The 25,009-nt window shown below is 32.1% G+C and overlaps 2 protein-coding genes across 2 annotated transcripts; one reads left to right on the forward strand and one right to left on the reverse strand.

Annotated features, from left to right (window-relative positions):
• The first annotated feature begins 2,980 nt into the window (after nt 1–2,980).
• Nucleotides 2,981–5,584, forward strand: LOC132733682 (sarcoplasmic calcium-binding protein-like). Its single transcript, XM_060720343.1, has 4 exons — nt 2,981–2,984; nt 3,643–3,677; nt 4,272–4,369; nt 4,877–5,584. Exons 1-4 carry the CDS (start codon nt 2,981–2,983, stop codon nt 5,313–5,315), a joined length of 576 nt encoding a protein of 191 aa, XP_060576326.1. The 3' UTR covers nt 5,316–5,584.
• An 8,474-nt stretch (nt 5,585–14,058) lies between these two features.
• Nucleotides 14,059–14,526, reverse strand: LOC132733683 (BTB/POZ domain-containing protein KCTD5-like). Its single transcript, XM_060720344.1, has one exon. The coding sequence runs from the start codon at nt 14,524–14,526 to the stop codon at nt 14,059–14,061; it is 468 nt and encodes a 155-aa protein (XP_060576327.1).
• Between the last annotated feature and the right edge of the window lie 10,483 nt (nt 14,527–25,009).

The following is a 25,009-nucleotide window of genomic DNA, read 5'->3' on the forward strand; positions in this document are numbered from 1 at the left end:
AAATGTGGCTTTGTTTTAAATAATAAGACAGCAAAAAGTCATTGTAACAAAATGAAAAAAATATAGATACAAGAATAAAGTGTGTGTCGCAAAGATGGCACGTATTCGTACAAACACATATGAATTATCAATATCAATGACAATTGACTAACATAAATAAATGGATTAAATAAGAAATGAAACAGTATAAAAATGTAGTCAGAATACATTAGTGTTTTTTTTTTTGTTTTTTTTTTGGGACTGAACCGACTAAAAGACAATATGATAATACAATATGATACACGTATATAAAAACAAAGTGTACATTCAAAGTTACATATTGTCATTTTCAGCATCATATTTAATATTTTTAGTCGATTAGTCGAAAAAAACAACTGGGTTATAAACAATAAATTCTATTTCAGTACCTTACATTTAAGATGAGGCATTTATTTCCAGAAAAATATGTTTCGTAAATGAATTATTGCTCTAACATGAAACGGCTCTTCTGCATAACATGTTGCTTATACATGTACATGTATAACATATTTTGCAAAAAAAAAAACGTTGTGTTATTTGCATTATGCATCTAACATCTGTTTCATTTACACAAGAAATACATTGCGGCAAGAACATTTAACCAAAACGCGATATATTTGATCAATAAAGATCGAGAATGCTTCAAATTTATTTTGATTACAGCAGATGTGTTTGTAGTTAACGCCACATTGACATGTTACTGGTCATACCGCGCCAACAGTATAACTATGACAATAAGAATGCAGGAAAACGCGGTGTCAAGGTACACATTATACCATTAGATGTTGTCGTAGAAATTAGTTTTATATTGACAGAAGCACGTGTAAGATACCTTTTGATATATGAAACCCGTTTTGAATTCGGCAAAATTGAGATTTCCACACCATTTATTTTTTGTCTCATTGAGCTCTAAATCGGTATATTTCCTATTCAACAAATCCGTAACTCACTTGTTTACACCAAACTTTAATTCTGTCCAATCACACATTCTGAGTTTGTACCACGTAATAATGACACAATCTGTAATGGCTGCTATTACTATCACAACCAAATATTTCAAGATCCTTTAATGATTTATTTCATGATGACTATAGTACATTACATGACTGTCAGTCAGTTTCTATAGATATAGTAAACGCATTGAATAGATACATATGTAATCGGATGGTCACCATTTCGGACATCCTCGATATATTTATATATTCTGAAAATTAAAGTAGAAAGTTAATTAAGTAAAAGCGCATCAAATTCTTATTTAGCAACGAACATGTTTGTTTCTCTAAAGCTTCTTATTTTTAAGTTTTGTACGTTTTGAAACGGTGCGTGTTATAAAGCTGAACCTTTTGTTGTTTTATTTGAATTTTGGGGAGTTATAGTTTTTTTATGTATTTTTGTATGAAAGACAAAATACCACTAGGTTTACGTTTAGCTGCTATTACGACACATTATTTTAGATTCATCTCTGTTTTCTACACTCTAAACAAATTATTGGTACATTATAAGAACATAGGTTTGCCATTTCGAGATACCTTAAAACACATATCATATTTGATTGAAATATTTAATAAGTCTTAAACCCTATTTTAGCAAAATGTTTTACTTGTTTGATTTTTGTGTTAATTTTCAGTTAAGATGTGCATTTTACATGTATATAGCCTTAGTAGTAAGTAGAACCTTTAGAATTATCATAACTAATATGTGTTGGAACTGCCCAGACCTCTCAATTCCAAGTGTATCTATGAAGTATTCATGGATTTTCTTGGGGGACATTCCTTTCTTACAGAGGTACTTAATGACGGCTTTGATTTCAACTTTCTCCAATTGGTCTAAATGACACACCCCTCTATTTATCAAAGTGTGTTTTGTTTTGTGGTTTGGTGCCTCCTGGGTGACCTTCTTGGTTGTGTCGGGGGTTTGCATGATTCATTTGCACGTGGCCATTGCCTTGTTGATCTTCATTCTTGTTTTTTATGTTACTTAAACTTTGTACAGCCGCGTGTACTTCGGTCAGTAGTCTTCAATAAGATATCGGTATGGACGTATCGTGTGTAAATGTCAGTGTAGTGGCTAGAAGTATATCGGGCCGAGAACGTTTTGATCATACCTCGTACATTATATTTTAGTACCATTATATACAATGATTTATTTTTGTTCTCGATATGTTTTAAGATTTCATTTTACATTGTTAGATACTGAGGACAATCAAACTAGAAGATTCATTTCTGATATTGAAGCAAAACTACCGGTTTATAATTTAGATCCTAGTTACACAAATAGCATAGTCATTCATATACAACATATCAATACAAATGAACTTAAGTACATGCTTTTGAAATTTTGAAGTACATATCATTTGATAGATGAAATGTTGTGTTTGGAGTTACAAAGTTACAAAGTTATGTAATATTTTACACACTAAGTAAAGTTTAATGATAATTTATACTTGAATTGTTGTTGTGTTTCATGCCTAATATTGCAAGTCAATTTTGCTTCAAATGTTTCACTGCAAACACCGTATCTCGCTACAAGCATGTAGAAATGACCTGAATGTTTGTTTGCTTAAACCCTAGTATCTAATGCATTTGGTTTTAGAATTAACATTATGTATGTGTTTTCTTATCAATGATGAACAATTCAAATACATATTTGAAAGTTTAGCTTTATAATTGTATGTACGTTAATAAAATTTGATTGATATGTATATCTTACAGATTTGTGAATGTATAGAAAATGTTATGTGTATGCGGTATACCATCAAACAGTCATTGCAGTTCAATATTGCAAATGCGATTTTCTAAAAATGGCATACGGGTTTGAAGGATTATATCCCCTGCAATTTTCGACAGAGTCATATGAACAAGACATCAAAAAGAAACCATGAATCAACTTTTCAAAAAACCTCTATTAAAACTAGTTTTATTATCTTGGGCAATAAATGTGACATTTCTATACTCGGGTCGACATGCGTAATGAGCCTTTAAACTAAAAAGCAAGAATGTGTTGTTGTAGTACTTGTACGATCAGTATATATAACAGGCAACAATATTGTTTAACAAGTATAAGACGGAGCAACGATTCATGCAAAAGATGATGTTTTGGACGGTTCTTTTGTTATATGCTTTGAGTTACAAAGGTAATTTATTGTGATCATAACAGTATAAAATTTATGCTAGTTATCGTTCAGTTCAATGCCTTGAGGTTTTTACGTCACTGAGGAAGGAGTTTGAATAATTGTATCTTAAATATTTATATGTTTTATTAACGTTAACTCTTTAATTTACTTTATATTGGAGATGTTCACATTATTTGTTCCTTTATCATCTTTATTTATTTATTTATTTATCTATATTGGTGTTAAATCTCTTTAAATTTAACATAATTATTCTTTACCGTCTGTTTATTAGAGATGGCTAAAGTATCATAATATCCGTTTTGTAATATTTGCATCACATTTTAAGGTAATGATAACAATTTTCTTTAACTGAGGCATTATTTTGTATTTTCAATTTCTGTTGAAACTTGTTTTCACCGTCGTTTAATTATTTTTAGCAAAATTATATATTTTAATTTATAAGATGATGTAGTATTTTTGTTAATGTTCCACTTCAATATTCCCTTTTGTAGATTGTGTTGTTGCTGTCGATCAAGAGTCAAGCAAGGTAATTTGAAAGAAATATATGATTATTTATACACTGGTATTTTAAATTGTAACACTAAAATATTAAACGAATATTGCAACAGGATGGTATTGCTGACGTTTACTGGCGCAGAATATGTTTTAAATTAACTTATGCAACTGTAACGGCATTTTTGCACTTTCAAAACATGAGTCAAATGTTTTAATTTAAATCAGACAGATTGATTGTTTTGTGTTAAAAAGTGTATGAAAACATGTTGACTTCGAACGCTAACCTTGACTTCTGTGATACCAATCCCGTCGGAAAACCTAGCTTCTTTCAGGTGCCTGCTCGTTCCTTTGATTAAGACACCTGAAGTCCTCCTTGACTAGTAAAAAGTGGCCATACGTCATTGTAAGTCTTGTGTGTCATAACAACCAGCAAACTAGTGCAATATTAATTTCTTAACTTGTAAAATGACTTGCAACGTCATTTGAAACAAAAATTCAACAACGAAAATAAAACGAAGGGCAAACATAATTGCTACTAAAATTCAATTCGATGTCATCTTTGTTTGACTTTATATATTTAAAACATTGTAAATTAAAGGCTATTCATTTAAATCATATTCTTCAGGCGAATGAATATCTTATTGAAAAGTGGGGAAAATGGTTTGATTTAGATGATATCAACCACAATGGAATACTGTCAATGGATGAAACTAAAATGTTTGTGTAAGTGAAAATTGTATTTTGTAAAATAACATAATAAACTTTGCAGTATGTAGCATGAATAGATTGATTTAAAGTTCATTAAGCACACTGTTAAGACGCATGAGTAATTAAAGACGCATTCGCATATTTACAAAGCCTATGAAATAAAGCATATATATGATTTTTCTTACTTTATGTTAACGTCATATTTGTATATCTTAAAATGTTTTAGCAAATCTTCTTTGCACTAAATCAATGTATATATATTAAAATATAACTACTATTATTTTTACTTTGACTAACCACCAACAATTATGAATCTGCATCAGACTGGACATTAACAATATATGGATAACACAACAATAAAACAATTGTTTAACATAGCAAAACAAAAATATTAGTTATTAGTGTTGACTATACATATACCTAAGTGTTGGTTGGTTCCCTTGGTCGGTTCTTGACTGTGTAGCAGGGTCATGTCAGGACTTTCTTTTGATGATTATTAATCATAATTATGCTTTATTACAGTGAACACTATAAAGCTCATGGTGATCTGAGCGATATGAAATTGAACGCGATCAAAACAAAGATGGATAGACTGTTTAAGGCATTTTATTTTACAAACAAGAAAGAAATCTCCAAAGACGACTTCATAAACATGATGAAACAAAGGTATGAATCTAACACAACTGCTTTAATTGAGATGGTTCTTGCGTATGCAACGAAATGGAGCGATGTGATAGACTTGAATGGGGACAGATTTCTTTCAAAAGATGAATTCATTCTGAATTTTGTTGCTCAGAGGCACAGCAATATCCGAAAGGACGAGCAGTTTTTCTACACGTTTCAGCCAAAAAATGAGCGTATTGCTAATGCCGATATAGCAGCGTATTTTGTTCGTTTTGGAACTGAGCCTGATAGGTCAAAACCGGACGTTGTCTTAAATGAAATTAATTCCGGATTTTAAAAAATATGTTTTCCTTAAAATATATTGACGAAATTGATTTGAAAAATATGATAATAAAACATTAATTCGAATGCCAGAATATAAGCGTCCATTTTATAACAAACACATTATTCACTTTAGATGTAAACTGTTTATTGATATTTGTACATGTAATAATTAAAAGATATTCCTAGAAGGACAAAATAACAATTTAGCAATTTTATGCCAAGTGACCAAAATTAAAAATAAAAGTATTAATGGCCCGAATACAACCATCTCATTTCATTATCAAAAGCGAAAGGCGGAAAAGGAGTTAGTATATACAACTCAACTTGTACAATACTTTTTTAGTTCGGACACCTTCCGAATTCTCCAAGTACATCCATATTTGGTGTAAGTTTAACACCAAGAACTTTATTTGAATTCTATCTAGAACATCTGTATTATAGTTACCAAAGCCATCAGCACAATATAGTAGTAGTGGTTTTACCTCTCTGTCAAGAATAACAGTTTAGTCTTAACATAGAATTGTATTCTTGAGAAGATTGAATATAGGCTGTTTGCAGCTTTAAATGCGTGCTCTGATAAAGATTTTATTGCATATATTCAGATAATATCATTCTAATGCGCTTCTGACAGCGCATCTAATCAACGTTTACGCTAACATGATTCACGAACAATAATTAAAAGTATGGGCGAATAATCCAAGTTAAACATAAAGAAATAAGATGAGATTGCATGCGTCTTAACACAAGCTGAGACTTTGTAATAAAAAGCCTTCAACTTACTCAGCATTTTGCTGCTAACACCAAATTTAAATAAAAAGTACCACAGTGCATCTCGAATAATCGCAACAAATGCTTTTTCGTAATTAAGGCACAATAAAGCGATTTATTTTGTGACATCAATTTTTGAGTTAAGCTATGCCAAATATATAAACAATCTACTGTGCTCCTGTTAATACAAAATCCGAACAGCTTATCTTTAAAAACTTTTCACACCACTTATCTTATTGATTTCTATAACATAAGAAAATAGTTTAGCCATGGTACTGGTACATGGTAGGTGAAAATCTTCGATAATTATTGGGATCAATTTTATCTCCCATTTTCTGACGAAAATGCCCCCTTGTTTAACGCCCTCACTATATATTTTGCTCAAAACTCGTACTAAAAAGATAACACATGTCTTGGCATCAATATTAACGATCTGAAACTACCAAATCTATGTCAGGCGCCTAAGTTCGAGACAACACGGAAATGGAATCACCCATCTCTTCTCATCGAAAGGTTTATCTATATTATCTTTTCCAATATGAGAAAATTCATCGTGAGATAAGTCATTTAACATTGCATGATCATGTGCTGGCTTATTTAAAATATCAGCAACAGAAGATTTAGCAAGGAAGATTTCTTAATCAGTCAAATGTATGTACGTGTTTAATTTCATTTGTTGCCAAATGTATTCTTGTGTTATTACCTATTTCTGTGCACAAAACTGCTTATATCCGACCCATACATAGCTGCAAAATAAACATTGTAGTTGCCCAGAGCATCGATCAATATAGGTTTAACAACTCTGTACTCGAACCAAGATAATTAAGCATCGTATTCAAAAACGCATACTAAATTCATGGAAAAACGTGTGGATGTTTGTGTCTGCTTTGTGTCTGCTTATCGAAGGCTCATCATGGAATTAAAGTACTTTATCTGCTGAATACATTTATATTTTACCTTATACTATCAAATTGTTGACAAATAAACTGGATGATTAAGTGTAAACAATATATGTATATTAAGAACCTTTAGAATATAAAAATCATTCATATTTATTCATCATAGACGTTGCAAAAAATCTTGGCTGTGTTTTAGATAATAAGACTGAAAGTAAATCATTGCAACAAAATGAAAATATTTATATTCTCAAGAATAAAGCGTATGTCGCAGGTGACAGGTATTCGTACCAACACATACGATATGTCAATTAAATGAAATTTGACTAACATAAGCAAACTAATGAATTAAAATAATAAAGAGTAAAAAATAGTCAGAATACAGAAGTGTTTTTTGTTCAAATTTTAAATTGAACTGAATTAAAGAAAAAAAATGATAATACAATATAAGACACAGATATAAAAACAAAGTGCACATTCAGAATAGAATGTTGCCATTCCCATTATCATATTGAACATATTTTCAAGTCGACAAAGAAAACTGACTTATCAAAAATTATTCATTTGAGTGCTATTTATTTTTTTACAATCCGGCTGCAAGAGTTTTTTAGGTTCTGATCAACTGTCGATCGCATCTGGAGGAAGTGTGATCTCTCGGAAGTTTTAATCACCACAAATTATATGAAAATTCTTGAAGTATTGTTGTCATAAACAACTTCACAGTTCATATATCAGTTTGCTAGATTTTACAATGCAATTTATATCATCTTGTTTCCCTTAAATATTGACTAATTTGTTGCCTAATAATTTTTCATTACCATATGCATGAAGTAAAAGAAGTTGATACTTAGCCAATAAATACAGTGGGTCTCTTGTACTGTACAACACTTGAATAACATAAGAAAAATATATAACGGAAAAGCAAATTTCTGGATAAGCAGAGTCATTCCGAAAAATATGATGTCAACCGATTTAATAAACCAATTTTTACTATGAACATATAACTACAGTGTATTCACTTATGTCAAATTCTGATGACTGAAATGTGTGTGACGGGTGGGGGTGCGTCGAATAGTTTGCTTCTTTCTTGAAATTTAGCAATAAAAATGAGGAATAACTGATTTTCTAAATAAATATGTGGATGTCTCAGTCATTCGTAAATGAATTATTGTTTTAACAAGAAACAGTTTGCATTGCTGCAATAGCATGTAGTCTATATATGTACATGTACGCGTATAGCACGCTGTTTTCATATCCACAAGAAAGACATTGCGAATCTAAACAAAAACCGAATATTTTGATTTCATTTAAGAAAGGGAAAAACTTCATATTTTATTCTTATAAACAGCAAGGGGGTTTTTTGTTTTTTTTGGGCTTAAGCCAAAATTTTAAAACGTTACTGGTTTATACCGCGCCAAAATGTAACCCATTTAAAAAGAAAACAGGAAAAAAAACGGTTTTGGAAAATAACCTATTTTCCGTTAGTATTTTGGTAAAAAAAAACCTTTTTTTAGTTTTTAATTGACCCGGGGAAAATGTGCAAAATTTCCCTTTTAAAAATATTTAAAAATTTGGGTTTTGCAAATTTTTTTCCCAAAACCTTATAAATGATGCATAAAAAAATTAGAATGGCCATTTTTTGGTTTTGCAACGAAAGGGCCAATTTAAATTTTTAAAAAAAAATTTTTACAATAATTGTATCCCTGCAAATAATTAAAAACAGTAACAAAAAGTTATTAAAATGTAACAATAGGAACAAGACGGAAAGAAAAGAAAACAATGAAAAAAAAAACATAGCGAAAAGTCTATATTAATACCATTTTAAAAAACTTAAAGATTGTATATTGGCAATAAAATATGATATTCCCTATACTTTTGGTTGACATGCGTTATGGAGCCTTTTTAAACTAAAAGGCAGCTTTTAAAAGGGCAGAATGTGGTTATTTTCATCATTAGTACTATTTCGATCGTATATATAACGGGCCAACAATTATAGATTAACCACGTGTTTAGAACACAATCAACGATTCAATGCAGAAGCTGTGCTTTGGGACGGTTTCTTTTTGGTTATATGCTTTTGTTAGTAACAAAAGGTAAGTTTATTGTGATCAATAAACCCAAATAGAATCCTAGTAATCGTTCAGTTGAAGTGCCCTTAAGGTTACTACGTCATTTAAAAAGGAGGTTTGAAATAGTTTTATCCTTAAACATTTAATATGTTTTTTTAATGACAAAACTCTTGTTTACAAATTAATTTTATTAGTTTACTATTATATTGGAGATATTCACGCAGTATTTTCTTTCTTTAACTTTAATCATCAATTTCTTATTTATTTCTCTGTTATTAAAAGTATAATCTTGTTTTACTTTAAATTATCACAATTACTTATTACCTTCTGTTATCAGAGATGGCGCAAAGTATGATTATATTACTTTTTGTGTATTTGGCTACAGATTTATAGGCAATGATAACAGTCCTTTTTAACTTTAGCATTATATAAACGGAAAATTTCAATTTTTAAGATGCTGTAGTATTTTAGTTAATGTTTTACTTGCGATTTTTCCTTTTTGTAGCTTGTTGTTGTTTGCCCTATCGAGCAAGAATCAAGCAAGGTAATTAAAACAAATATTATGCATATATATACACTGGTATTTTAAATTGGTACAACGCTAACTTAATTAACATGATATAGCAACAGGATGGTAAATTGCTTACTTTAAAAACTGACGCATTATATGTTAAATTTATGGCGCTGTAAAGGGATATTGTGCTTTCGAAAAGGGATTCAAATGTTTTGATTATGTTGACTTCGAACGCGTACCTTCACTTTTGTGTATGCCATAAACCTAAAAACCCAGTGCCATATCTATTTATTTTCTTCATTTGAAAAACGAAATTTGCACTTAAAAAATAAATAAAATACAATAATAAACTAGTGACAAACATCAGTGCTACTGAAACTGAATTCGATACCAACTGTGTTACTATTGATCTCTTTGATACATTGCAAATTATGAACAAATATGAATGCTATTGAATTTGATATCAAATTTGTTACTTATGCTTAAAAATGTAAAATCATGCGATCTTCAAAATTAATTCATTTTCTTCAGGCGAATGATTTCCTTATTGAAAAGTGGGGTAAATGGTTTTTATTTAGATGATTTCAGAATCAGATGGATAATACTGTCATTGGATGACATTAAAATGTTTTGCGTAAGTGAAAAATACTTTTTAAAACTTTATTAGAGTATCAAAATAAACTATACAGGAATCAATAGATTAATGTATTGTTTATAAAAGAATAAGCCTTATGTCAATACAAACTTGAGTACATAATATATAGACAAAGACTTCGGTCTCATTGAGAGTTTTACAAAGCATATGAAATAATACATACAAACAAACGAAATTTTCTTTTTATTTAATGTTAACGTCATATTGAAACATTTGAATACTTGTCAGCAAAAAGTCATCACCACTAAATTAAATGTTGATAATGTAAAGTATCTTGTAAAAAAGTATCTAACCAACTATATTTCGTTTTGGGACAAAAACACATAGAACTATCCTAGATATTTTGGTTCGTTGCCCCTGCTTGGATGCTTGAAGGTGTTTTTTTGTATGTAGCTTGTAGGCAGGGGGTCATATCAGGACTTTGTTTCATGGTTGTTCATCATTATTGGTTTTTTATTACAGGTTGAAAATTATAAAGCTTCACGTAGTGAGCTGGAGCGGATAAGCAATTAAAACATATCAAACAAAAGATGGATAGACTGTGGAAGACATTTTATTTTTACAAAACAAAAGCAATCTCCCAAAGAGCCGAATTTATAAACAATGGGATGAAACAAATATCCAACATACTGCAAATTTTAATTGAGATGGTTTCTCCTTGTGTTTTTCAAAAATTTTGGTGCGAAGTGATAGACTTGAAATGGAGACAAATTTCTTTCAAAATGTTTTCTGAACTTTGTTGCTCAAAACGCATAACATATCACCCGAAAAGACGAGCAGTTTTTCTACCAAACGTTTAAAGCCAAAAAAAGGACGTGTTCCCAAATGAAGAATTCATAGCATTTGGGAAACGGCGTCGGGGTTGTCTGCTTCCCAAAACCCGCAACAATATCCAGGACGTTGAGGTTCTTCTCGAAGGCATCGATGAGGGTATTAAAAAATTGAACCTTACAAGGGAAAAAAAACAGAAACACAAAAGCCTGAAAATGATACACCAAATTAATTTTTTTTGATTTCATATCCAAATTTACCAGTTAAATTCGATATTATTCTGGAAGAAATCCTTCTTCGTCGATGGACCACGGTTGGAAGGTGGTTGTGATTCCTTTCGTGCTTTAAGGCTTGGCTAACCAAAGAATAGCTATTCAATTATAGATTGTTAGCTAAGTATGCCCACCAAGTTATATGGGGTTTTTCAAATTTGGTTTTTTAATAAAACTGTTATTTTTATTTGGGTTTTCATTATAAATACATTACTTTTAAAAGGGGTTTTTTTATACAGTAGTTCCATGGTAGCTGGAATTCCAGGAGGAAAATCTATAAATAAAAAAAAAACCATGGAACCCTGGTTTTTGGTAATTTCAAATTTTTTAAAATTTGGGGTTTGTGTTAAAAATTTTTGGTTTAAACTGGCCAAAAAAATTTTAAAATTATATTACCGTTAAAAAAAGGGAAAGTTGCGGCATTTTCCCCTATTTTGAAATTTTTCCGGGTTCCCTATTACTATTTAAGTTCTATCCAGGGCCTGACCCCGGGTTTGCATGCGCCGGGAGTATTTTTTTAAGTATCGGGGGTTCGGGCCCTTTCCTACCTTTTATAGCCGAGGGCCCTCAGGGGCCAAAATTTTTACCCCGCCGGTTTGGGGTTTGGGAAAAAAAATTTTTAACCATAATGTTCCCCTTTTAAAATTCGGAACGGTAAACTTAACATCCCGCAAAGGGTTTAAAGTCCGTTAGTTTTCGGAATGGCTGGACCCGGGGGGAAACAAATTTTGAAAAATTTAAATTAAACTTTGTTTTTTCCCGTTTTTTTTATGGAAAATTTTTAAAATTTTGAATTTGGACTAAAAAAGTTAAAATTTTAATTTTTAATATGAAAAAAGGAAATTGTTTCAAAAAAGGGGAAATCTTGGTTGTCTTTTATTCGGGACCGGGAAAAAATCTCGGATGTTTTTTAAGTTTTTTGTATTTAGTGGGATAAAACATCTTATCCAAAAATTTATCAATGACTAGGTATTTTGGTTCTTTTACTTCACCACCCAACCAGATGGATTTCAGCCCCTGAATGGGCCCTTGAGGTAAATATCAAAATTAATATGTGAGGTGGGCTCATTGTTATAATGTTACTGTAATTAACATAATCAGTCTCTAATTTAAAACGCACGCACGTACGCTCATGTACCTGTCTATTCAGGGGAGGTAATTCCGACAATTTTTCCTATATTAAGAAAATCACGAGGTAATTCCCTTGGACTCTTTAACTTGTAACACAATGGAATTTAACAAGGTCTTTATTAAATCAATTTGAAAAATCTAATATAAACTTAAAAATAAACAACATTTTCTAAACTTTTATGGAACTTATATATTAAAACTCGGTATTAGTATTAAATTTACTTACAAAGTAATATTAATTTGTCAATTCAATAAATAGATTAATAGATTTAGATGTGATTTACATATTTTAGAAATGTTTACAAAATCTCACATTACTCTTCTTTATTCAGTCATTCGGGGATTTATACAGCTATGGGATATTTTCATTAATTCAAGTATCCTCACATTCATTACTTTGCCTAGCTAGGACTACATTCATGTACTTAATAATGTACATTTTGTATTTTCTTAGTTTGTAGGACATAGAGGTAATTATGGTGTTAAGTATTTGCTGGTTACTCGGAGGTTTTCATAGAGTCCAACAATCTCTAGTCAAAGGTAATTTCTCAAATTATTTTTTTATTTAATATCTCGGCCCGCAAAACTATCAATGGCAGTGTCAAAATGCTGCACATTCTTAAGTCATAATGATTCAATTCAGATAAACTGGTATTGTTTATCTGGCACACTATGTGTATAACACAGTTAGTTATAATAGGATGATCATCATTTACGGGTATCCCCCCTAAAGTATACCCACTATATATGGTGAGAGCTTTGCTCACTCTATAGGATATTATAATCCTTTAAAAACTATAAATAATAAAGTTTTACCCTAGGACCGTCTTCTTCTAAACATATTTGTCTTTCTTTTTAAACACATTTTTCCAATTTCTAGATGGTTACTTTTAACTATTTTGTTTTTCTTTTCCTTAGGGATTTGTCTTATACCTCCAAGTAAAGTCAAGGCAATTGAATCACTTGCCATGGGAATAAAGTCAAGGCATTTTAGCCATGGGATTATGTCCACACCCTGATGTGCACAGGGACGGGGAAGTAAAAACACCTAACTGTATAACTCAGTAGGGAAGGGAAAGGGGGGTCATCTTGTTGTTTCTCAATGTAAAGGGTTGATACGCAACAAGTAGCGGTATTTTTGGCATGCCATGTTTCTATTTATTATCACTTTTTGTGATAAAACAGTTTATTACGTGGTCCGATATAATTCTAATGACAATTTAATATGTCATTTGTTAGATACAAGACTAATTGTCTTTGGTTCTTTTTCATTAAGTGGTTTCTTGGTAAACTACACATCAGTTTTTATTCAGTTATCTATAGTGGTTCTATTTATTACTGATAACATAGGAGTTAAAACCGGCCTGGTTCTCTGGTTCTTTTTAATAAGATATCATTATGGTAACCTGTAGGACTACAATAAATAAGCAATAGCATATGTGATTCTTATAACAGTTCTAGTTTAATAATTCATTCATTTTTTTTTTTTTTTTTTTTTTTACATAGTATTACAGTATACCTGTATATATTTCTCTCTCTATATATATAGTCATTTTAACAATTAAGTAATAAGTATAAAATTTCTATAATTCATTTTCACTACTTCTGTTATAACAACAGAGTATACATGTATGTATTTACTTTATCTCAAGTCACAACTCACTTAAGTTAAGTTACAATTTACTTCTTTAATGAGGTAAGTTTTTCATCAATTGCTTTGACTAGTTTTGGTAAAATGTAAAATTCTGCCTCTTCCTTTAATTCATGAAGTACTTGTTTATCATTGGGTAAGCATCCAATTGGCATCCTACAATCATATCGTAAGTAATTTAATATGAACTTGAAGTGTGAAGGGTCCCTGTCAATGATCACCTTGGAATCTTGGTAAATGGAGTACAATCCGCATGGTATAGATATAAGGGAAGTTGGTTCCTTCATCAAAGTGGATTTGGTTGTATCGAAACATTTACCACCTACACATAATGTGATTTTGTCGTTCTGCCAATGTTGTAACATAGTTATTTTTGGTCTCATCTGGTCAATTGCATCAGAAATATGTACGGGAAGTTGTTCTTTTTCAGGTGATTTTTGGTTGAGGAAGTTGTTCAGTTGATTTCGGAGTGTTAAGAAGACTTTCAATGAATTCATCATGAGTTTCTACAGAGAAAGGTGAAATTCTTCCCTCCATATCATCGTTGGTTATGTCAAGTGTCTCCCAGAAAGTTAAAGGTAACGTGTTATCAGTCTCAGAGTTGTTTTCTTTATTAATGTTTTCTGTTTGTTTTAGTTTCCACAATGGGTTTAGGAGCTGGAGTAGTATAAGTTGTGTTTTCTTCTATGGTTTCAGATGTTACTGTTGCAGGTTTTGAAGCAGGTGTATGAGAGATGAATTTCTTTGGATTTAGCACTTTATATGTAGATACAGAATGTTTGCTTAATTTTGTTTGATTACTTTCAAGGTTGTTGTTGTTTTGTTCCTCCATGGCCTCTCGGATCTGTTGACACATGTTCTGTTGTTTTACCACAGCATCATGGCCAAATACACCTGACTCCCTGTGTAGAAGGTAAAATGAGGGATCCGGAACTCCACATGTGTGTTGCCCCTTTTCTGGCTTCCTGGGCATCGTTTTGCCACAACAGCTACATTTAAAGGAGAAACCAAAATGGTAGCTCACCAGATGTCTCCTGCAGTCTGAACTGTATCTGAATAACCGTGGTGGATCGGTGCACAATTTTGCAGGCCCATTTGGATGTAGACTGAAACAACAAGGTATACATTTTTACTGATATGTCAACATTGTTATTTGTATCAAATTTTTGTATTTATATGTCTAAATCTGTTGGTACTTGGTAGCTGTAAGAAAATTATTAACTTTCTAAATTTATTCTTGTTACAGGATTTCCTAGAAGACTTGTTTTGCCTGTGATAAGGAAGTGGTGATAATTAGGTATTGTAGGTATCAGCAGGTTCAGTATATTTGTTCTGGAATAAATCAGTTTTGAACAATATAAGAAGTAAATACCGGAAATTATAAACGTATATATTTGAACAATTATAAGTTTTGTGTGAACCAGGTTGGCTTGTCATCTCCATTATATGGTTTAAGTCGGTCATGGTGGACTACCTTTGCAGGTGTCCGAGGTTGTCTTTTGTATTTTGAATAGGCAGTCATTTATTTTCTTCACAATAACCATAGGTCCAGTCCATGGCCTCTGTAATTTTGGACTTTTACCTTTTGTACGTCTGGGATCATGGTACCAGACTATATCACCTTCTTCATATGGGTGATAATATGTAATTCTGTCATATGTTTTCTTCATTTGAAAACTTGAGATATCAAGTCTTGACCGTGCATAATTTGTGTATTTCAGATAACTTGTTTTCTAATTCATAAACATAGTCTATAGTTTGTTCTCTTTTATTCTCTACAGGTCTGCCCATTACAAGGTCTATGGGGAGATTAACTTGTCGGCCAAACATCATGGCACAAGGGGAAACACCTGTACTTTCGTGGACACTTGATCTATATGCTAACATTAGTAAAGGTAAGTGTGAACACCAGTCAAGTTGATTCTCACTAACATAAGCGGCTAACATATTTTCTATGGTGCGATTGGCGCGTTCTATCATGCCATCAGATATAGGTCGGGCGGCAGTTGTTCGTGTCTTGTGTATACCTAATATTTTACATGTTTCTTGAAAAATCTTGGATTCAAATGTGGTCCCTTGATCACTATGTAACTCTAAGGGTACGCCAAATATTGAAATAAATTTGTTTACTAACTTTGAAGCTACGTATTCTGACTTAATATTTTTGAGGGGTATGGCATCGATCCATTTGGTAAAATAGTCTCCTACTACAAGGATATATTTGAAACCACGTTTAGATTTTGGGTAAGGTCCTTGAATATCAATTGCTATTCTTTCCATAGGCATTCCTACATTATATTTCTTCATTGGGGCTTTTGCATGTCTAGGCGGATTTTTACGTCTAGCACACTGGTCACAAATCTTACACCAGTATTCTATGTCTTGTCTTAATTTAAACCAGTAAAATCTTTGGAGTATTTTCTGGGTAGTTTTTCTAACACCTAAATGACCAGCAGTCACACTGCTGTGTAACTGATGAAATATGAGCTTTTTAAGTTTGTCAGGGGCTATTCTAACAATATCGTTAGCTTTTAATAGCTTCTGGTTTTCTGTGATGCACAGTTCACTGTCAACAAGTTTAAGTCTGTCAAATATTTGCCAATAATACTTTATCTCGTGGTCATAATGAGATATTTCTTGCCAAGTGGGTTTTTGCTGGATTTTTATCCATTGTTTTACCACTGATAATTTAGGGTCACTGTCTTGCAATGCTGAAATGTTTTTGTAGGCTATTTATAGTAATTTCATCAGTACTGCAACCTGGTAACGGGTTTGGTTCACTGGCAGTACATTCCAGATTTAAACCAGTGGTTGTGTTTACATTGTTTTTATAGTTTGTATCTAAACTAGTGGTCATAACATTTTCACAACTATCTAAGTAAATTTCTTCAGCACGTGTACAATATTTACATGGGTCGTCAGTACATGGTCTACGGCTTAGAGCATCACTATTTAGTGAAACTCTGCCTGGTCTGTAATGAATCGTGAAGTCCATATTGCCCTAAAATCTCTAACCATCTGGCAAGTTGACCTTCACAATTTTTGTTGAAATTCATAAGCCATTTAAGGCTTCCATGGTCTGTTATAACATCAAAATGTGTACCAAAAACAAAATGATGGAAATGTTTAATAGAACAAAAACAACACTAAGTAATTCTCTTCTAGTGACACAATAATTTCTCTCTGTTTTTGGTAAGACACCTAGAAAAATAAGCTATAACTTTTAATTTTCCATCTTGTATTTGGTTCAAAACCGAACCTATTGAAAATTTACTTCGCATCACACTCTATAGTATATGGTTGTCCCTGTATTGGATAAGCTAAAACTGGAGCACTACTCAGGAGTTCTTTCAGTTTCTGAAAAGAATTTTGGCATTCATTATCCCAATAAAACTGTCTACCTTTCTCTGTAAGTCTATGAAGTGGTTTAGCTACTTCAGCAAAACCAGGGATCATTTTTCTATAAAATGAAGCTAAACCTACAATAGAACGAACTTGTTTTGTGTTACATGGCACAGGCCACTCAGTCACTGCTTTTACTTTCTCAGGGCATGGTTCAATACCTTCTTCAGTCAATCGGTGACCTAAAAATGATACAGATTTCTGGAAGAAATTGCATTTACGGGGACTAAGCTTTAGGTTAGCACTTCTTATTCGCTGGAACATCTCGTCTAGGTGTTTTAAATGATCATCAAAGGTCTTGCTGTAACAAAGTAAATCATCAAGATAAATAAGACATATATTGTATGCTAGGCCAGCTAATACTTTTTCCATGAGTCTCTCAAATACAGCTGGACAAGTACTTAAACCAAAAGGCATTCTTTTATACATATATGTATTTGAACCAAACGAAAAGGCGGTTTTTGGTTTGTCTTTTTCTGCTATACCAATTTGATGAAAAGCTTGTTTCATATCTAAGGAACTGAAATACTTATTATTTGCTAAAGCTTCTAAACATGTATCTATTCTGGGTAGAGGGTGGCTGTCATATTGTATTTTAGCATTAATTTTCCTGTAATCAACTACAACTCTGGTGCTCCCATCTGGTTTTGGAACGAGTATTAAGGGTGATAACCAAGGAGAAGTGCAAGGCTCTATTATATCTTGTTCTAATAATTTATTGATTTCTTGTTCTGCTATTTTTCGTTTTTCTATTGGTAAACGATAAGGTGGGGTACGGACTGGTTGACTGTCTCCAGTGTCAATGGTATATTGTGTCAAGGTGGTGAACCCAATATCTGTAGGTGTTTTACAAAACACATCTTGATTCTTTATCATTAGGTTTTTAAACTTGTGTTTTTGCATTTCTGTCATTTCAGTGGAGCAACGCTCAAAAACATCACTCAAATGAGGAGGGATAACATCACTTTGGTCACTTGTCTCTACAGAGTTTGACTGTTCAGTGTTTGAAGTTGGGAATAAGTCAGTAGGTATCATGTTGCCAATAACAGTATGTTTGTTTATTGAAAGTTTTTCATTATTAACATTTGCAAGTCTCACTGGTACACAACCATCTATTGGATTTACAAGTACTTTTCCTACAAGTATTCCACTACGGTCTATAAAGTCTAATTTACCTTCTATAAATGAGGTTTGGTATCTGTCAAAAGGGTCAATTGGTTTAGCACTAACAATGATTTCAGTCTGTGGTGGAATTTCTATATACTTTGTTGTAGCTATTCTAGCACACATTGGTTTTGAAGAAACCCTCATGTATAAAACAGTCTATCTTTTGTCCTTTTATTGTAAGTTTCATTTGACTCAGTAAAATGTCACATCCATTTTTAAATAGGAAATCTCTCTCCAAGAATTGCTTCATTCTTAATATCAGCTATAAGGATATCATGTTTAAAGATATTACCACCAATATCTATTGTAATTTCTGTTTTACCATGAAGTGGTGAGGTTTCACCAGTAACTGTGACCATTTGTGTGTTTACAGGTTGAAGTATGGGTCTTGACTCAATTGGCAACAACTCGTATTCAGATCTCTTTAATATACTGATATTGGAACCAGTATCTAAAAGTGTAGTAAGTTTTCTGTTTTGAAATCTACAATTTATGAAACAACCTTGGTCAATATTGGTAGTTAATATTTTGTTTGACGGCCCGGTTGAAAGAATCGACCTGTCGGCCTCCAGGTCGACCTGCTGGCGTTTCCCGAGAAACTTTGCTCATGCTCTCTTTGAGAATGGTTATTGTTTATCAAATTGTCTAAATTTTGTGTGATTTTGCCTGGACTGAAAATTATTAGGTTTATAAGGCTGTCTATTTCTTGAATAAGTATTTCTGTCTTGTTTTAATGTCTGCTACATCTTTGGATAAATTATCTAGGGATTTGCAGATATTTTCAAGTTTCTTGTCACTATTATTTTGAATTGGTACATTCTCGGTGACAGTTGCTACTAATTTGTGTCTTTGTCTGTCAGCGAGGCGAAATGCTTCAAGTCTAATTGCTGCTTGCTCGGCATCTAGTAATGATTTTGGAGCTATTTCTTTAAGTCTAAGTCTTATATCTGAATCAGTTATGGCATCTATAAAATGGTCAAGGGCTATGGCTTCAACAACTTCTTTTGAAGCACCAGTATAGGTATTTCTTGTAAGTCTCCATATGTCTTGGGACAATTGAGATATTGTCTCACCTTTATTTCTAACTCTAGTCTTTAATTTAGCTCTATAAATGTCTGTTTTATTTGCAGGGCCATAACGCTGGGTTAACAAGTCTACTAAAAGTTTGTAATTACAGCGGTCAGTACTATCCAGTTCTGTTAACATGGAACGGGCATCTCCCTTTAAACTACTAGCAAGGCATAACCCCTTGGATCGGTTATCCCAGTTATTCAAGTCACTACATATTTGAAATGAGATAAGGAACTCATTAAGGTCATCATGTCCATCAAAGGTAGGTGGTTTAACTTTTACAATATTATTATTTGTACTACTGTGTAAAGGTACATTATTGTCACCATGGTCTATACGTCTGTCTGTAGGTTCTACTGAATTTGTATTTCTGTTTTTCAAAATTGGTTTGTCTTGTTTCTATTCTATTTTAATCTCTGTTCTACAGTTTCACCCATAGATACAATAGCTTCTTTCATTTGTTCTACTATTCTTAACATTCTAGTTTCTGTATAAGAAATATCAACAGGAGAACTAGGTCTTGACTGGTCTGTACATTGTGATACAGTGTCAAAATTATCTAACTCATGAGGTTGGTGAACCTGGGCGTCCACCTCTATCTGGTTTTCTGCCATTGGTAATATTATAGATAATGGTATCTACACTATTATGTAATACAGTGATAAATGAAAATCAACAATAATTAAACAAGGGAAATGTACAATGTTCTCTTCCTTTCTGCTTTCAGGTTGATCAGTCCGGAATGCAGGCAGCAAAAGTCACTGGAAATAAGGCTATAATAAAATCCAATCAACAAGGGTACTTATTTGATTGAATGGTCAGCTCCTGGACAGATAATAAAATCAGCAGAAACTCAAGATGTTGTATTATAACACAATGGAATAAATTGTATTATTGTAATAAATAAAATATGATTTTGGTCTCTGGTCTGGTTTCTCTGCAGGTTCTGGAATTGCAGACTATCTGTTGGAATAAATAATTTTTAATATCAATCCCACTTCTGACACCAGTTGAAACGCAGTCGGGGTCTGCTTCCCAAACACGCAACAATATCCAGGACGTGAGTTCTTCTCGAACGCACGTGGAGTATTAAAAATTGAACCTACAAGGGAAAAACAGAACACAAAAGCCTGAAATAAAAGTACACAAATAATTTATTTAGATTTCATATCAAATACAGTTAAATTCGTATATATTCTGGAAAATCCTCGTCGATGGACCACGTCTGGAAGGGTTAGTGATAATCCTCGTCTTATAGGCTATGAACTAAACCAAAGAATAGCTATATCAATGTAGTGTAGCTAAGTATGACATCCAAGTTATATGTGGATCTATATGGTTTATAATAAACTGTATATTTATATTGGTTCATATAAATACATATACATTTAAAGGGGTGATTATACTAGTAGTTCCATGGTAGCTGGAACTTCAGGATGGAATCTATGATAAAATACCATGGAAGCTGGTATTTATAGGTAATTCTCTAATTATGTCACATCAAACAATACAATTTGAGTAAAATAAACTGTCAGGAAAATATAATATTATCTGAGGTTAATAATCTAGGCACAATAAAACTGTCATAAATAATTATATTACCTTGGAATAAGGAGTTGCTGGCATTTTCTAGGTTGTAATCGGCTTGATTACTATTCTAAGTTCTATCCAGGCACTGACAGCCGGATTGCATGCGCCAGAGTAATTTAAAAGTATCAGGGGGGCGGCATCCCACGTCATTTTAGGGGCCCATGACCCTCAGTGCCCCGAATTTTTGCCCCAAAGCCGGCTGTGTTTCGGCAAACGTGAAAAGGGTTTAAAATCCGTTAAAAATTTGGAACGGGCCCGAACTTTTAACATCGCGAAAAGGTAAAGTCCCTTAGATTCCGGGGAAAGGCTTGGGAGCCGGGGAAAAAAAAATTAAATTTTAAAAAATTTTTAAAGTGTTTTTTTTTTACGTATTTATGGATATTTTAAAATGAATTTGGGGGTATAAAAACGCATTTTGGGGATATTTTAAAATTAAAAAGGTTTTTGATTCACGAAGGGGAAACTTGGTTGTCAAAATTTTTCGGAAAACCGGGGGAAAAATCCCCGGATGGGTTTGTAGTGTTGTATAAATCAGGATAAAACATCTTATCCGAAAATATCAATGAGCTAGGTACTTGGTCGTTACAATATTTTGTTCGCTTTGGAACTGAGGCCAATAGGACAAAACCGGACGTGGTCTTAAATGCAGTTGATTCCGGTGTTTAACTAACGATTTTTTCCTTACATTTTAGAAGTAACTGATTTGAAATGTGATAATAAATCATTTAATTCAATATATACGGGTCAATCTAATTACGAAAACATAATTCATTTTCAGTTGTCAAATGTTTATAAATATTTATAATAATAAAAAGATTTTCCTGTTGGTACAAAATAACTGATAGCAATATCGTGTATAGTGACCAATATCGAAAAAATGTCATAATGGCCCCAAAGCAACCATCTCAATTCACTATCACAGCAAAAAGCGGACATAATGTCAGTGCATAAACCTTCAATATTTATATTTTTTATTATTATAGTTTAGTTATTATAATAAAACAAGAAAAAATGTTTCTTAAACTTTTTAAATTTGTTAAAATGAGACGAAAACAGACACAAACACGAACTTTTTTTATTGATGTTACCGAAAATTGTAACATTCGCGATACATACAGGACATATTTGTAACATACCTTTGACTGCATCATGTTGTGGTAAATCGGTTGGACTTCTTTCTAACATAATAGTCCGGTTCTTGTGCCAAGTTTTGAGTTACAATGGCCTAAATTGGACTTTGTAACCCCTGTAAGGAGTTATTCATGCAAGCATCTGTGAGTTTTAAAAGACTAATAAGGAGAAAAGAACGTGTCACTCACTTTGAGTATGAGTTTCAAAGTCTAAGAACGAGTGAACGAGAAATAGAAGCACTATTTGGTTTTTATTATTTTAAAAAATCTCCTAAATTGAAAAAATAAAATCCGAATTAAAACTACATACGTCCTTATATGGAGTATGAAAAGCCAAATGAATGGAACAAATCATAATTAAAGCATTTGGTTATTCAATGAAAGTAATAATCGGGGGCCGAAATTAACCATACTGATTTAAATGCATGGTGCAACGGTATATGTACTGATGAACTCTCATTCAAAGAACTATTTGTATGGGATAACATGCTCGAATATTGCTTGTTAGATAAATAACCGTATCAATATATTTTCATCTCACAGTTACTACGACACAAATATTAAATATGTTGATCAGGAAAGGTGCCTGCCATTTCTTGGTTTGAATGTCTTTACTACAATATTTTTTGTACATGGCTTTTGTTTACTAGTATTCGTTGGTTATTTTCCCGCCTGCCCAGATGGCCATCTGAGAACGTGTTCACGTCCTGTTAAGAATGTTCAAGTGGGACCTTAGTATGTAAGTAAATCTGTAATGGTCAATTTAAAATTATAAACACAAAATATGAGAATCACACTGGCGATGACTTTAAGTAGCAAACTGTTATTAGGAACTTGTTATAATTGACAATTCCATGTTAAACTTTCTAATGTTCTATGATAAATTTTGCAGAAGTCGATTGCAGGATAAAGATAATTTAACCAAGCGAACAATTAGCATTGTAAATACGTTAATTAGATGTATTTTCGTTGGACAAAACATCAATTATCAAGTTCCATATAAATGTAAGAGCCTTGGTAATATATTTTCTTTTGATGACATTTTATTTCAAAAACGCCGAAACTACTGTGAATGGAAAACAGTTTTAAAGACTTTCTGTTTATTTCAGTCACTGTTATAAATGAGGTTACATAGATGTTATAATGTTGTTACTTAGTTGTTACACAAGTGTTATTTTAGTTACGAGAATTGTGGGTGGAATGAGAATTTTATACACAATGAAATGAAATTGAAAACATCATCTCAAATGTTTCAAATGTTACCGATGTTACAAGTGTTACAGCGCAAGCTCTTAAAATGGCCAGAAGTCAGAAAATTGGTACATAGATGCAACAAGGTTGTTACTTAGTAAATGTAGTAAAAACGTCATTAGAAATATTAGGAAGATTAGGAGTAGAAAGAAAATTCTAAAACAAATGTATTGTTACAAGTGTTGTAGCAGACGCCTCAAATGGTCAGAAATCGATGTTACATAGATGTTACAATGTTGCTATGTAGAACATTGCAAAAATAATGCTAGCACTGGGATTGAAACACAATTTCATACATGATTGTAAATAATCTTGCAGATATTAAAATTGTTACAGCAAAACCACAAAATATCCATAGTATGGTTACTAGTATAGTATAATAATTGTTACAGCGTTTTTACTTCAGTTACGCAGTGAAGAATACCTTTGAAATAGATGTACTAAACGAACTTATCATCTAAATTTGAATAAAACCGCTAGACCAATATTTTAACACACAGCTCACATAATAACCATTAGCATTGTTCATTTTTACAATAATAGAGATTTAATGTTTTACACAATTCTATAATTATTATAGAAATTTTCTTATTTCTTTTTTAAATATATTTTCTAACAATGCTTCATTAAAAAAACAAACAAAAAAAACAAACAAACGAAAAACATGAAGTCAATCTATAATAAAAGAATTCCAAATTCAACTTTTACAATTTACGAATGTCAAAAAATGATTAATATTAAAATGTGAGTGTGGTGGGGTGGGGGCGTTAACGTTCTTTAGATTTTTCTTGCCCTGTAAAGTACATATGACGCACAAATGTCCAAAGAAATATTTCAATGCATTAGTCGTTTATAAATAAATTATTAATGTAACATGAAGATGTTGGCATTACTGCCACATAAATTACCATATATTCTTTAAATTATGTATAATCCATCTGTTTTATATATACAAGCAGTACATTGTAACAAACGAAAATCTAAACACAATATAATGGATCATTTAAAGACGTTAAAATGTAAATTAAGTAGATTTTTTCTTTGTTTGTTAAGGTTTAAGGCACTTATTCATTATCCCTCAAATGATTAATGCTTCCGAGGGATCACTTTGTTTCCATATTTTTATACTTCACAACAGCAGGTGTCAAGTGCCCTTTGGCAGCTGTAGCAGCTGTAAATAGTTACCCCGTACTTCACTTTAGTGTTGTTATATTTTTCTGGTCCTTCGAGATCATTGATGCCAGCACTATTAAGCGTTGAGAATTAAGTACCACTCAAGCCGGTGATATGGGGCGTGAGGCATGTTGCACTCATTATCCCTCATGTACAAACTTAATCAAACCGAGTCTGCAATTTTCATGAAAGTTTG

This window comes from Ruditapes philippinarum, unplaced genomic scaffold (genome assembly GCF_026571515.1).
Source record: "Ruditapes philippinarum isolate M1 unplaced genomic scaffold, ASM2657151v2 ctg4010_1_1_1_1, whole genome shotgun sequence".
Lineage (NCBI taxonomy): Eukaryota > Metazoa > Mollusca > Bivalvia > Venerida > Veneridae > Ruditapes > Ruditapes philippinarum.